General features: G+C 36.1%; 1 protein-coding gene across 1 annotated transcript in view; it reads left to right on the top strand.

Moving 5' to 3' along the window:
* LRP1B (LDL receptor related protein 1B) overlaps window positions 1-14,846 on the top strand; it is a 527,248-nt gene that overhangs the window by 258,101 nt on the left and 254,301 nt on the right. Inside the window, exons 8-11 of the mRNA XM_065638136.1 lie at window positions 3,147-3,369; window positions 6,237-6,408; window positions 8,378-8,521; window positions 9,927-10,163. Coding sequence (XP_065494208.1) covers window positions 3,147-3,369; window positions 6,237-6,408; window positions 8,378-8,521; window positions 9,927-10,163 — 776 coding nt within the window. The remainder of the gene's footprint in view (window positions 1-3,146; window positions 3,370-6,236; window positions 6,409-8,377; window positions 8,522-9,926; window positions 10,164-14,846) is intronic.

Raw genomic sequence — 14,846 nt, 5'->3', positions numbered from 1 at the left:
AACATAAAGAGCCTGTCTTTTCAGATGGGAAAGGTTGACTTTCTTTGACTATCCTTAGCTGTGAGGGAGAGTGAACGAATTTGATTGCCATCGAGAAATACCTTTGGAGTGGAAGACAGGTGAAAAGAACTGTTGAATACAAAGAAGTGTGCTGCAGAAATCACTAGGTATAATTTAGCCTTAAAGATACCATCATGAGTTGTTAGATGTAGATTCCTAACTGTTGGGACAATAGAGCTATTCTGGGAGAGCTTCTCTATGAACATCAGGTCAAAACAATAAAGTACTTTTGTCAGTTTAAGAAGCTGGAAAAAAGAGCAGTACAGGATGCCTGCAAAGCACCTGGACTTGATGAAGAAGATGGTCCTTGGTTAGCAATGGGCAGAACATGAGGTTTGTACAGTTTCAAAGACTTAGAAGAATACTCAGAATTTCTATGCATGAAGAAGTCTATAGCTTTCAAAAGATAACAAGCCTTACTAAAATTCAATTTAGTGCCAAACTTTTCCTATTTTATAGCAGCCTCAATACACCTCCTCATCGATAGTCTCATGAAATAAATGCTGTAATGGGCACAGCTCTGTCTCTGGCCGAGCTGGTCCCTCGAGGTCAGTACTAACGCACGGTGCTCGCGCTGGTCAGGGAATGCACGTGGCCACTGTTCCTCAGGAAACTGCTCTGTGAATTGAGAAAATATTTCACTACTCTCTGCTTAAAATGGATAGGCAAATTCAGCACCATTTGTGAGCAGGAATATTAATCTTGAGCTGAAGTAAATACTACTGCAGTGTATCCTTGAGAACTCCCAAGACAAAGGAAATACAGCTTAATTGTGGGTCAGCTTCATGTGTTATAAATGCAATTCCGATTTAAACCTCATTCTAAGAAATCTGCATTAGTCTTTAAATGCAGAATTGCATTTCAGGATTACGTGGCAGAGCAGTTAGTTTTCTTGATTTAATCTCCAGAAAACTTTGATCATACGGCAGCCGTTAGGCAACTACTTTCTTGTTCTGTCTCATTAAAAGATAAAATTTTATTATTGTCAGGAGAAGAGTGATGATTTTTTTTAAAATGAAAAGAATCATTTACAGGTGAAGTCATGCTATCTTCCTAGCACAAATGATGTTAATATAAAACAGATATTAAGAAAACGAATTGATGCCCTATCCCTGAAAGCTGGAGAAGCATCTTAAATCAGATAATCTTTACTGTATCTGTTTGTTATTGGCATACAAAATTGTATTTTAGTCTTTTTTGTGATCACGTAAAAATCTTGAATCTTGTATAAGAAAACTGCATTAAGCAATCAAGTAAAGAGTCAGTATGAAGTCAAGCATCAGGTCTTTGTAGTCACTGTATGTATGAGTATTTATATATACACACACATGTGCATGTGCCTGATCACAGCAAACCCATTTCGTTCTGTGATTGCAAAATCAACTTTATTTGAATTATTGAGTCTTGAGATACAAAATTCCATTAAATAACCTAATTCAAATATCCAGATGTACAGATTGTAGACTAGAGTATATGTAATATTTTAACAACTTACAGGTGTTGTCATTGTTATTGCTGATGAAATACGTATATACACGTATGTATATGTGTATACACATATATATACACACAGTTCTGTGTATCTTTTCTTTCCAAATTAAACATTTCCTTTGCAGACATAATTTTTATTTTGTACATCATCTGTAGTGTGAACATTTTGATTTATATGGACCTGAATGTTAAGTGTGTGGTTTTTTTTAAATGTTCTTAAAGTACAGCTGGGATACAGAGTTACAATGAAGGACAAGACAGGAATTCAAAATGATTTTGATAAATAGAAATCCCTGTCAGGAATGGAGTTATCCCTCAGGAATGTTATAGGTAAAGTTTATTCTGCCTTATGGCCTGATGATGGATTACATGACCTTTCAAATTCTCCTCAAGCCCCGTTTTATGATTCCGTGATCAATTCATTTTGGCATATGACAGCTGCTGTACATATACTATCGATAATTCTACTGTCTTTAATACTTTTAATGCATTTTCATTTACATATTTGGCACATGAAACACTTTAACTACATTTAAAATGTATTCTTATTTATTTGAAGATGGTAATAATAAAGGATATGGGTCTCATTTGGCTATTTAGCAAATATTTATTCTTTCCAGCCTAAAACATACTACAATGCTGAATTTCTATGAGAGGTTACAAGGCTATAAATTATTACTGGTTAACACAAAAATATTTCAAGGTTTATATGCTATTGATCCAATGTTATTCCTATTAGTGGTAATAACCAGGAGATAATTCACTTCATTTAGAAAATGAAATCCTGATTCTCAGAGTAGTTTTAGTAATATTCGGTCTGGAATCAGATTATTCTTTACAGCATGTTAAAGTCATGGCAAGGTGGTCTTCAGCTTGCAAGTGTAATTTAGTCTCCCAAATAGGTAATCTTGTTAAAATATTGTCAGGCTAATCAAAATTGATTTGCCTATACTAAACCCAGTGAATGCTAATCAAGTATCAGGTTAGGAAGCTTAAGCAGCAATTTGAAGTCTTTGATAGTTTCCCATTATTCTTGGATGGAATGACTCCTTGGATTTGTGCAAACAAAGACTGGGTACAAATGCACTACAAACTAAAGCACCTCCTTTAGAAACATATTTTCCAAAAACCCGACAGTGTGACTCACTGTATTTATTATACCTTATGTGCAATGAATTATTCTCCAAACCATGTAAGTGCTTTGTGGTTTGACCACTCTGCTTTTTGTAACTATCTTGCCATTTTGTATAATACTTAAAGAGATATTTGAGATTGCAATGTATTCTCTGGATATATGAATGCCATCCATTTAAAAGACAATTATTAAATTATGTATCTGTGGTGTAAGGAAATATATTCAGGACTTCTGTATGTTTTGTTTGAATGAAAATTCTGTGTAATTGCGAATTTGTTAGAAGACGTAGTGATTTTTTTTTTTCTAATTATACGATTATCAATATGGCTTATATGGGTGATCGAGAGATGAATGCTCTGAAACGAGGAAGAACAAAAACTTACTTTGCACAGAGCCACCAGGAGCTTTACACTCTGCTCACACCCTTTGCAACTTACATCATCTTGTTTTCTTTCAACAGAAAGCTTTTCTTTACAGACTACGGGAATGCTGCCAAGGTTGAGAGATGTGACATGGATGGAATGAACAGGACGTGGATAGTAGACTCTAAAATTGAACAGCCAACTGCTCTTGCACTAGACCTCATCAATAAATATGTGTACTGGGTTGACATATATCTGGACAGTGTGGAAGTTGTTGACTATCAAGGGAGGAAGAGGCACACAATAATTAAAGGCAGACAAGTAGGTATTTATTTGCAAATTAGTAATTATATCAATAAATGAACGTGTGGAATGCTGTACATGATGCCAACAGTTACAGTAATTTCCGATTTTTTTAGTCTTTTTAGTTCAAATGTATTAGACGTTAAAAGATCCATCTGCATGTTTTGCTTTATTTGCAATTTAGCCCGTTTTGCAACCTATGGACAAGGTTCCATGCAGTGTGTCATGGACAATGCGACACCTGAGTGTCACACTCCCCACTGTAAAAGACTTCAGGAGGGAAAATATGGGGTGATGGAAAGATAACTGGGGAATAAATTATTAGTGACAAGAAGATGTCCTTGCCAATTCAGGAAGAAAAGACTAACAGGCACGAGAATGTGAAAGAAACAGAGTAGCAAAAGCTATTCACCTGTTCAAACCAATCTGGGTGCCCTTAAATCATATTTTGTTGATGCTTTTCCATGTTGATGCAGATGTTTGGAGTCATAAATATAAATGTGAGACTGTATGAGTCTTGCAGCAGGAGTATATAAATCGGTTATTGTTGCTGCAGCGTGGAGAGCCGGGTAGTGGGTAGCGGGGAAAGGAAGAATTCCCTGGCAGTTGTGGGGCTTATGTAAATTGACAGAAAATTAGCAAAGACCAACCAATTCCAGGTTGCTGCTTGGACTCTGAGAGCTGGTGTGGGTACCATGTGCACATCTGCATCTGCCTGCGGTTAAACAGTGTGTAAAAAATGTACAGACAGGACAAACATTTTACCTGTTCTGCTGTCATTCTTTCCTTGCTTCCAAATGTTACCAAGAGACAGCTGGTTAGCATAACTACCATTTAAAAATAGACGGAAAATGTGACAAAAAACAGTCTGGGTCAACTGGCTAGGTAGCAAACACCTGTTTTTTTTTTACTAAATTACTCTCAGTCTTTAGCCAGTTGTTCTGGAATAACAGATCTTGTAAACTTCCCCCCGCCTCCAAGTAACATTTTGGAATAGCTACTTTAAAAAAGAAAGCCATTTTCAGAAGTGGCTAGCAGATATTTTGCAGGCTTGTAACTAAGTTATGCTGGTGTCATAGGAGAGACTTTCTTGTTCTTTCTCTTCTTTCTGAAATTTAGATGTGAAAGAGGACTCTATCAAGTTCACAGGGTTTCTTTTTCTCTAAACTGGCTAAGAAAGGAGAGGGATGTCTGGTTCTTTCAATATGGGTGATGAGTATTGAAAAGTTTGGCCTCTCAGTGTGTCGCTGCTATCACGAAAGGAGCAGCACACTGGTTGTCTTTCCACTCACATGAAAAATAAGTAATTATACTGGCTTTTGTGCCTGCATTTGCCAGGATTTAGAGTGGCTGTTACTCCAGGTTACTCGTCATTAGTCCAAGGAAACAATAGACTAGAAAACTATTTTAAACAAATTTTAGGGATTGAAGTTTATTTCATGAGTGCAAGTGTATCAAAAGACATGCTTTCCAAGTGATATGGGCTTTTATGGTTGATAGTCTTTGTTGTAGAAAGCAACATTTCCATTCATGCATAGGATAGCAATAAAGCTTCATGAGACACAAAACACAACACATGCATAAATTAAATACAAAGAATTAAGTCATTATAAAAGGCATTGTAAAATAGTCACATAGCTTTAATAGTGTAAATACAGAAAAAGCTCTTAACAGGAGTTGAATAATAAAGCTTTAAACTGAGTGCAAATGGAAATAGGGAAGAAAGGATTATAATGCAGAGGAGAATTCAACAATTTGCTACAGATGCATCATTATTTTCAAGGCTCTTTTATTTTCTGTCTTAATATAATTGGATTGAATTTCTATTGGGTTTTAATCAAACACTTCCATTGTTCTCAATGTATTTTTTTTTTCTCTCGGTAAGGGCAGAATACGATGTCAAAATTTGGCCACCTGCAGGGTAATTTCCAGAAAGGACTGAAATATTTTTTGATGTATGACAGGCGTTGCCTATGGTTTTTTTTGTTGGTCGTATGTCTGAATTTGTGCATAAAAAAGCTAAGTAAATACTTTGTGGTGAGCAGTTTATTGATTGAACTAGTAAGATATTCAGCCTGTGGGTATCTGAACATCTGCCAACAAATTCTCCCAAATTTGTTCTGTTTTCAAAATCATCAGTGAGATATTTTATGTTTTCTCAATTTATAAATCAAGTACAACCACTAGATTATCGAACACATCAGGTTTGAGCTGTGATTGGCTGACTAAGTTACGTTGGGTAATTTTACTCAATGGGCCCAGACAGACCACAGATTAATACAATTTCAGAATTCACTTTTTGAGAAACAAGTCGCAAGTATCGTGTGACCACGAGCATGTTCAGAGGTTTGAACACAAATATAGCTGATGGAATTTGTTTATTAATTTATTTACTTAATAAAATATTCAGTGATTATATCCTGCACTATTTGCCTTGTTTTCATTATAACATAATAAAAAATACATCAATTCAACCTATAAACTGTGTTTTAAATATCCATGTTTTTAGTTAGTAGTAGTTAATATTAATTTATCTTCTTATTATGAGTTAATACTAAAATAAGTTGTTGCACATAACAAAGTATGCAGGAGTTTTTGATTTAAAAGACAGAGAAACGGGGAAATTCAGAAGATAAGTAAATTTGGATTGCTAAATATTTTGAATTTTCTGCCTTTCTTTTACAAAGTTTTTCTAATTATACACTTCAGACTACGAGAATGGGAGCTATACTTGTAGTGTAGTTTGTGTTAATATGTACAAATATGTACGGACATATTCAGAAATCCTTTTGTACAGTTTAGTACGTACACAGTGATGTTTGTTTACAAATCATAGATACACCTAAAATATTCAGCTAAAATAATGTATTTTTTTTGTTTTCCAGATTAGGCATCTTCGTGGTTTGGCAGTATTTGAAAACTATTTATATACAGTTAATTCAGATAACCTCAGCATTTTACAAATAAACAGATATAATGGAACTGACGTTCAGTCTCTGGCGAGACTTGACAATGCTAAAGAGATCCGTGTGTACCAGAAGAGAACTCAAACAGCAGGTAAGATCCAAATTCCTCTTTCCAGGAAACGTAAGACTAGATCTTAGGTGGATATCTAGTTGAAAAGGTTCTTCCAGAAAAATGTATTGGAAAACGCAGTGAAAATTTGTCATTGTGGCAAAACTCTGTTGCTTCTTCATGTGCCCGATTTGGGATGTGCTTTCTGCCAGTTCTCCTGCATCTCCAAGCTCCTGAGCTTGGAGAACCCCCAAGGAGCCCTGGTCTGCAAGTGTTCTGGCTCCACACACTCAACACATTCAGAATTTAACACCTTCCAAAATTGTGAGATCCTCAGTACCGTCCACATGCTTGGGTGTCTGACCTCAGAGATTCCTGGTTTCTCTGGGCCCCCTTTAAGACCGACAGCAAACCCCAAGAGCCTCCTCCGTTTGCAAGGTTTCCAAAAAAGCACCGAGATGTGGGCAGCTGGCGAGCCTGGCTGCCAGCACCGCAATCACTTAAGTTTTCCTTGATTTGTATAAATATCACTTTTTACTTCTGCGAATGAAATCTTCGTTTTTGTCTATAATGAAAAACTGTTTATCGTTTCAGAATTTTTGGTAAAATAGCGATTTATGAGGCCTGTAGACTTGTATGACTCTGATCGTGGCTCTGATCTCATACTTTCTGCATTGAGAACAGCTGTGTGATTGGTGGAACTTTGTGCAAAGATGGCAAGATCCTAAATGATTACAGCAATACTTTAGGGGATTTTGTTTACGTGGCTGATAGCAATAAATTGTTGCAGTGACTGTTTGGACAGAGGAGCTAATGCATCAATTCTGCTGATCAACATCAATGTTATTAAAGAGACAGGCTGCTTTTAGAGAAGTTTCTGAAGTGGGAGCAAACTCTAGCTTGATGTAGACAGGGTGAACTAATTTTCACCTGATAGCTGAGGGTGTTGATTTGCAGATGTCGGTGTTGGGAGGAGGCTGCAAAGCCTCTTTGCTTGCTCTAGGCTCCCTCTCGTACCCCTGAGGGAGTCGGAGAGGTGGAGTAGAGGGGAGACATGAGCACAGTGTAATCGTTTATTACATCCTGTGATTACTCTGTTCTTCTTGCCCTTTGTTCGCTCCAATACTTCTTTTGTTTTGAATGGACATGTTTGCTGCTTGTCAAGATTTGCTGTAATAGTTGTCTCAGCTTGGTTGAGTTTCTGTATACCTTTAACAGTATCGACCTTCAACCACTTGATTACTTTTTTTTTTTTTTGAAACAACTGAAAAGCTTAAGGGAAAGGAAAAAGAAGAGAGAAATCCCTTTTAGAGCTAAAATACTGCTGGCCTGTTGTAAGCCAGCTTAGTAAATGTAGGATAGCAAGGTAGATTTTGTTTTCTCATCAGATTTATTTAAGTTAAAGAGAAATAAAAATTGAATTTGCTATATTAGTCTGCTAATCTACAATGGCGCATTTGAAAATATGAAGTCAAGGGAAAGGAATTATTTGGTCTCTGCAGCTGGATTTATGTCCCAACTGTGCAAATATGGAAAAAACACTACAAGGCTCATTCTGTTTTTTAGTTTCTGCACAGGTATCTGCCCTAGAAATGTGCTGTCTAATGGAGTTGAATAAATAGCAAACTGTGTTGGCACGGGCTTCACTCAGGTCTCAAAAAGCCAACCAACCAAATGAACCGAAGAAATAAATAAAGGGGAAAAGCACCAGCTACCCCAGGGCAGTGCTGCCTGGCAGACCATGTGCACAAGCTTGTTCAAAAAGGGGTGATCACATATAACAATGTATATGGCTTGATAGCCACAAAATGGCCCTTTGGATTACTTGTTTCTTTTGGGTATCATCTTATAAAAACACCTGATTTTGTAGTTACATTCTGGGGGATGATTTATTGTGACGCAAATTCCCTTTTTTTTTTTTTTCCTCCCGTCTAAACTTTCTACATGCCGATGCGTCTGATTATCTTGTTTTAAATGGATTTCAATCGTGGTTTTTTTTCACTGGCCGTAGTCAGAAGCCACGCGTGTGAAGTGGACCCGTATGGAATGCTGGGGGGATGTTCGCACATCTGTCTGCTCAGCAGCACCTACAAAGCACGGACTTGTCGCTGCAGGACTGGCTTCATCTTGGGGAGTGATGGCAGGTCATGCAAAAGTATGTTATTTAAATCAAAGAGTTTGCCAGCCAATAATATTTTAGGTTATGGTTCTAGGTGGTTTTTGACATGCTTATCTATAACAGTAGAAAACACGAGGACTGTTTTGGGGTAATATTTGTTTGCAACGTGTACCTGATGCTTTGTATACTCCTTTCATTCCCTTAGAATGATTTGATTTGGCTTAGTTCATAGAAGTGAGAAATTAAAACTGGGATGATGTTGAGAGGATTCTAAAAATCATCACAAGTTTTAAGTTAATCAGTCTTACTCTTTCTTCATATACTATGCATTCTCTTGTGCATAGGTACTGAAATGCCGTTAAATAGTTTGTCACATCTAATTTCTACCCACACAATCAACTTGTAAGTTGGAAGCAGACCATTCATATACATTGAGCAAGGTGTTTCTCGTAATAGTTTGTGAAAACATGTTTGATTTGTATAACGATGGCTATACCTAACAGTAGGTATGCACAATCTGCTGGTCATCTACAGCCAACAGGACAGTCCTGAAAGTTTGAGGGAACACCTATTTTTGTCTGGTTTCTTGATCAAATGGCATTGATTTAGTTCAGGTCAAAAACATTCAATTAGATGGATATATGTGACCTCAGTCAAACCTCACGTGGTTTTCACTAACAATTCCAACAAAAAACCCTGAGAGGCATTAGTGAAAGGCTGTATCTTACACAATTTTTAGAGGTATATTGATAGTATCAAGGTTCTAAGGATATTTATAGGTATCATTAAGGAAACAAAATCACCTTGTTAAGCTTTGTTGTTAGTAATTAACCTCTTGGATTAAATTGTAAAAATCTCCTCAGAAGTAGGAAATATTGGTATCCATGTTTTGTATCTCAGTATGAAAGAACAGTGTGTGTTGATTTGTTGTATTTCTTCCCATTCGAAAGAAATTTATTGTAGTGTTTTGTCTTGTTTGTTTCTGGGAAACTTCAGGTGAAAAAAAATGATTTTTTTTTTTGTCTGCTGGAGTTTATGGTCTTGTTGGATTTAATGATTACTTCAGTCATGGTCTGCGTTACCCCGATAGATCCTAATGAATTGTAAAATTAAATGTCTACAAAGCTATATATGTCCATTTCACAGTAGGTGCAAAGTTATTGTGTGATGTAGGATTGCTTTTCAGTGTGGACTTTTGTGGAAAAAAAATAATTAGATGTAAGCAGCTCACTGAAGTAATTCGTATTTTAATTAAGGTAATATAATTAGCGAGATTTCTTGAGTTTAGATACCTTTGGAATATGTGGAAGTTTAATTTTTGGTATTGAGTAACACTCTCGCTCCCCCACTAATTGTGCCAGTTAATTAAACAGTGACATTATGCACTGTAAAGAAGATTAGGCAGCATCAGGTGTTTATGTTTGTAATCTTTCTTTTGCAGGACCAAAGAATGAATTGTTTCTTTTTTATGGGAAGGGACGCCCAGGAATAATACGGGGAATGGACCTGAATACCAAAGTATCTGATGAATACATGATCCCTATAGAAAACCTGGTGAATCCTCGTGCTCTGGACTTCCACGCCGAAACCAATTACATTTACTTTGCTGATACTACCAGTTTCCTAATTGGACGACAGAAAATTGACGGCACAGAGCGAGAAACAATCCTCAAAGATGGTAGGCAATGCTAACTGCTAGTGACAGTCAGAGAATTTCACTAAGGAGAAGTCAAACTGGCATTTACAGATAATTTAAAGCTTTATTTAAATCGCCCATGGAAAACAAACCCAAGCTAGACCTTGAACAGAGTTGGAAAAATTTCTTTTTTTACAATGTCCTGTTTATTTTTCCTGAGTTTTCACTGCAGAAATCTCAAGTTTGGTTAAGTTGCTCTGTCATGAATTCTTACTTTGTCCATTGAAGGTTATACCCACCAGTGAGTAACTCTCCATCTCCACTCTATTCTTTCAGTAGTTTGTTACAGATATCCATAATGTGGTTGTTTGTAATCATTCACTGAGCCATCCCATATCCTTGTGGACTCTATAGACTTCTTCACTCCAGCCTGTATCACAATGTGGATTCTGGAGCTTCTTCAAGTAGTTTAGCAGAGTGAGATTTCCCGTAGTGCTTGCAAACTCATTAGACAAAAAGCTTTGTGTTTCCTGGTATATTTTCCTAAATGTTTTTTAGAACCTGAATTGAGATGTTTGTACCATTTATTATAGCAATGAGAGAAAATACCAGCAGTTTTCTGGTTTCCACCTCTCCCACCACACTTCATAGAATCTCCCTGGTCTACAGTCGTCTCTCGTATTAAATACTGTTTCAGTGATAAAACCTCCAGTTTGTCAATGCATATTTATTTTTCTTTTATGGGCCCTTTTCATGAGGACAGGGGGTAACGACTGCCTCAGTTGAAATCCATTCTATGGTAATTATTTTCTAGTACTCAAGAAAATAAGCAGTGTGAATATTCATCTTGGCCTTCAGAGAGCTTAATGCCTTTCCTTGCAAGTGGAAGCTCAAGACAATGAAAATAACTAAAATACCATTGGTTAAGCACAGGGATTTTCACTCCCTGTCATTCATAACCCATGTTTTAATGCACCCGTCTCAGAGAAGTTATCTCCAGTTTGCAGTGATACGGTGATGATTTGGTACAAGGTCTCTCCACAGATCTTGGTGTCTGCACGAATATCCCTTCGGCAGTATTTGCAAGGAATAGGTGGCTCTTTACCCTATATCGGTGATTGCTTAATAAAAGACAGCTGTCTGAGTAAATAATGAATACTCAACTGTCAATCTGGTAATTCTTCATTTCACTGCTAATACGGAAATGGATAAAATACATCACAGAACTTCCATTGCTGACCTTCTTTTACTAAACACCACATTTTATTTTACAAAAAAGTAATCCAAATGTGCAGTAGAGGAAGGAGCAGGACAATGTGTAGATTTAAAAATTGTAATACTAGGGAGCATCCTTGGTGAAAGGTGTCAAACAGGGGGGTAGTCTAATCAAACATGCAAACATGAACAAACTTTGTATATCAAACCAGCAAATTGAAGACACTCTTTTAAATCATGTTCAACTGGAATTTCTGCTCTTTATGAATACAACATAGCAAAAATACGAATGCAATAACAAGAGTTATGGATTATCAGATGATGTATTATTGGTGGTCCTAATACTTACAAAGACCAAAAAATTGTCACTGTCATTCTCCCCCCCACTACTTCCCCAGGAGTTTATGTTGCTAGTTAGAACTTTGTGTAGTTTCATAACTTTAAAGTGTGCCTAAAGAACACTTGTAAATGTATTTTTCATGATTTAAAAAATTAATATGGCCGCCAGCCATACCACCTTAGCTTTTATTCCTGTCAGCTCTCAGGAACTCAGCAGGGACAGATTAAATCATTCCTTGGTGGAAGGATACTAGAGAAAATCAGGTGTGTCAGGAGGTGGTGTAATATTTGCTCTGAACAGCATGGTGCTGAGGAATTCTGTCTGTGGTAAGTGTCACTTCTCAGATTAGAAGCTGTCATTTTTTATGACTGTCAGGTTTTGTGAGATATGCTGGCTCAAACAACACTGTAACTCAGATAATTACAGTTTGCCTACACGAGAGCCTGATCCTACAAGCTGTTGACTGTGAGCTGAGGACGCTGAGCACCTCACACTGCTGGAGGTTGATTTTCCCATATAGTTTCAGCTGTGATTTCTTATTCTTCACTTTGGGAAACAAACTGCTGGGTAGTATTGATAGCTATTTGACAGCCCACAGCACGGGCTAACCTAGAGCTGGCGGCACAAATGCAATAGTAGCATACTTACACCAGCAAAAGAAATTGCTGTAATTAAGATTTCAAACTTGCATTTGAAATCAGCTTTTTAAATAAAAAAATTGAACAAGCCAGACAAGGGACTTGAATATTGTTCAGTTGAAGTAACACAAACTGTGGGTTTGTTGGTTTGGTTTGATTTGGTTTGGTTTGGTTTGGTTTTTTACTTGTTTTTGTCCCCTTATGTTGTTTGAGGTTGCTGTGAGCCTTAAAGTCTTATATTATTCAGTTGTAAATGTTAGCAAAGATGGCCAAGGGCTAACATTTTGCTTAAACAAGGTCAAAGTAAGTCTGTGAATATGTTTGGAAGCTGTTTAGCTGGTTGGTATTTACAGGAATTGGGTTTTTTTCACTCATTTTCATGTTAATCTAGTATTTTAGGCACTATTAGTGTACATGATCTAACTGAGGTTAAGGTGGGCCATTCTGTACCAAATTACACACTGTGCTTAGCATCTCTTGCATACTTAAAACCAACATGGCAAATTGTTGCCTCTCTGTTTTTAAAAATCTTACACCTATATTCAGTATAATTGGAGCCCACATACTCCCGTTGATTGTGAAATGCTGGTAGTATTTCTAGAATTACAGATGTTAATTTTTCAATTATCAAGTGAACTATGATCAAAATGGTGTTTTATTCACCTCATCCTTCTTATGTTGAATGGGCTTCACTGAAAAAAGCCTGGGTCACTGAAGTCGTATCGTTCCTTTTTAACCAGAATGGCCATTATTTTGTTCCTGTTTGCTACCTGATGTGAAGCTCACCTAAAATGTAAGGAATGTATTTAAAGCTTTAAGACAGTCAAATGAAAGTGAACTTTAAACAATAACTTTTCAAAAAGAATGTAAACTGTGTCTATAGGATTGTGCTGTAGAATTCTACTTTATTTTAAAACTTTCTGATACATTTAATATCTAATTACTATGGGGTGTTTTAACTTAAATTGTATTTGGTTTACATCTGGACAATGAATTTTGATACCATTGCTTCCTTCAAGCTTCTTAGATCCCAAGAAAAAGTAGGTCCACAAAAGTATAATGATGTTTAGGTTGATCAGAAATATGGATTAAAATGTTAAACACATGTTTGTTTGGGGTTTTTTTGGTAACTTTCTCATATTTTGTCTCACAGTATGTAGTGTCATCTCCACACTCATGACCGATCTACTACATATAGGTCTAGTTTCTTACATGAACAAGGTTTAGCTGATACTTTGGATACTTTTGTCTCTCTGTATTATTTTTTGAACCTCCAGAATGATTTCAGCTTGATTCGATATATCAGGCAAAGGTACAAACATGATCAAAATCCTAGAGTTCACTCTTGTTTTATTGATTTATGCAGCTGAGTAGAGCAACGTGAACACAGAAATTGTGAAATGAAACTACAATGGAAGAGAAGAAAAAATTTCACTGTTTTTCAGCTAAATAGTGAAAAAAACAAAGGAACATTTGTTATGGTTGGACTCAATAATCTTGAGGGTCTCTTCCAACCAAAATGATTCTATGTTAATAGGGAGGTAGTCAAGCATCAATTGCTCCCATGTTCGAAGAACTATTATACACAATTAAAAACGACCAGTGGAGATGTTACTTACTCTTAATTCCTGTTACTGTTCAGGTCACTGCAGGTGGCAGATTGTACTTTGCAGTTCAAGGGCTAAAGTAAAACAACAGCGAACGAAATCTAGCAAATGTAAAACACAATTTTATATACATACATACATCTCCATGAATGTTCAACTTAACATAATCGATATGCATGGGATGGGGTGATTACACATTTGGAATTATAGACAGCATTAAAGCTAGAAAGCAGCTCTCATTTGAATCCTGAACTACTCTAGTTAACTTCAAGACAAGTAAACTAATTTCTCAGTTATTTTTATATATGCCTAGATTATTCGCAAGAATTTATTTCATGTTAAAAAAAATCTCATTTGCATTTTTATCTTTATTCATTTATGCTGTTTGTCCACTGTCATTGTGCCCAGATAGAGGATAGTGATAAGGGGAAAAAGAAAGCAATTTTTAAAATAATACATGATTGTCATGCTATGACTTCCAGTAGCCACCAGCATCATTTAAATTTCTATAATATTTTTAAACATTGAAAGAATACTGACAGAAGTGTCTCTCTTAATGAGGAGATCCTTGTTATTTTAAAATTTTAATATGCAGTGTGAGTTTATATCATAATATACATCAGCATCATATTTAAATGCATTTTGGGTTTGTATTGGGTTTTTTTTGTTTGCTGTGGGTTTTTTTTAAATGGTCATAAAATTAACAAAAAATGAAACATTTTGCAATGACAAGTTATTTGAAAACATTATAGCTCTGCTGACTTGATAGAAAATATAGTGGTATTACAATTACTAAAAAAAAATGTTCAGCAAAAAAGGCTGTGGCGTAGTTTATCATGTTCCAGTGCTACTCATATTATAGCAACACCTTTTTTAGATGCTATTATTGCATCCAAATGTATAAAAAGCCCAATATTTCATTTAT

This window comes from Caloenas nicobarica, chromosome 6, assembly GCF_036013445.1.
Source record: "Caloenas nicobarica isolate bCalNic1 chromosome 6, bCalNic1.hap1, whole genome shotgun sequence".
NCBI lineage: Eukaryota > Metazoa > Chordata > Aves > Columbiformes > Columbidae > Caloenas > Caloenas nicobarica.
Note: the sequence above shows the minus strand (reverse complement) of the source record. Positions and strands in the feature narration are given on the sequence as shown.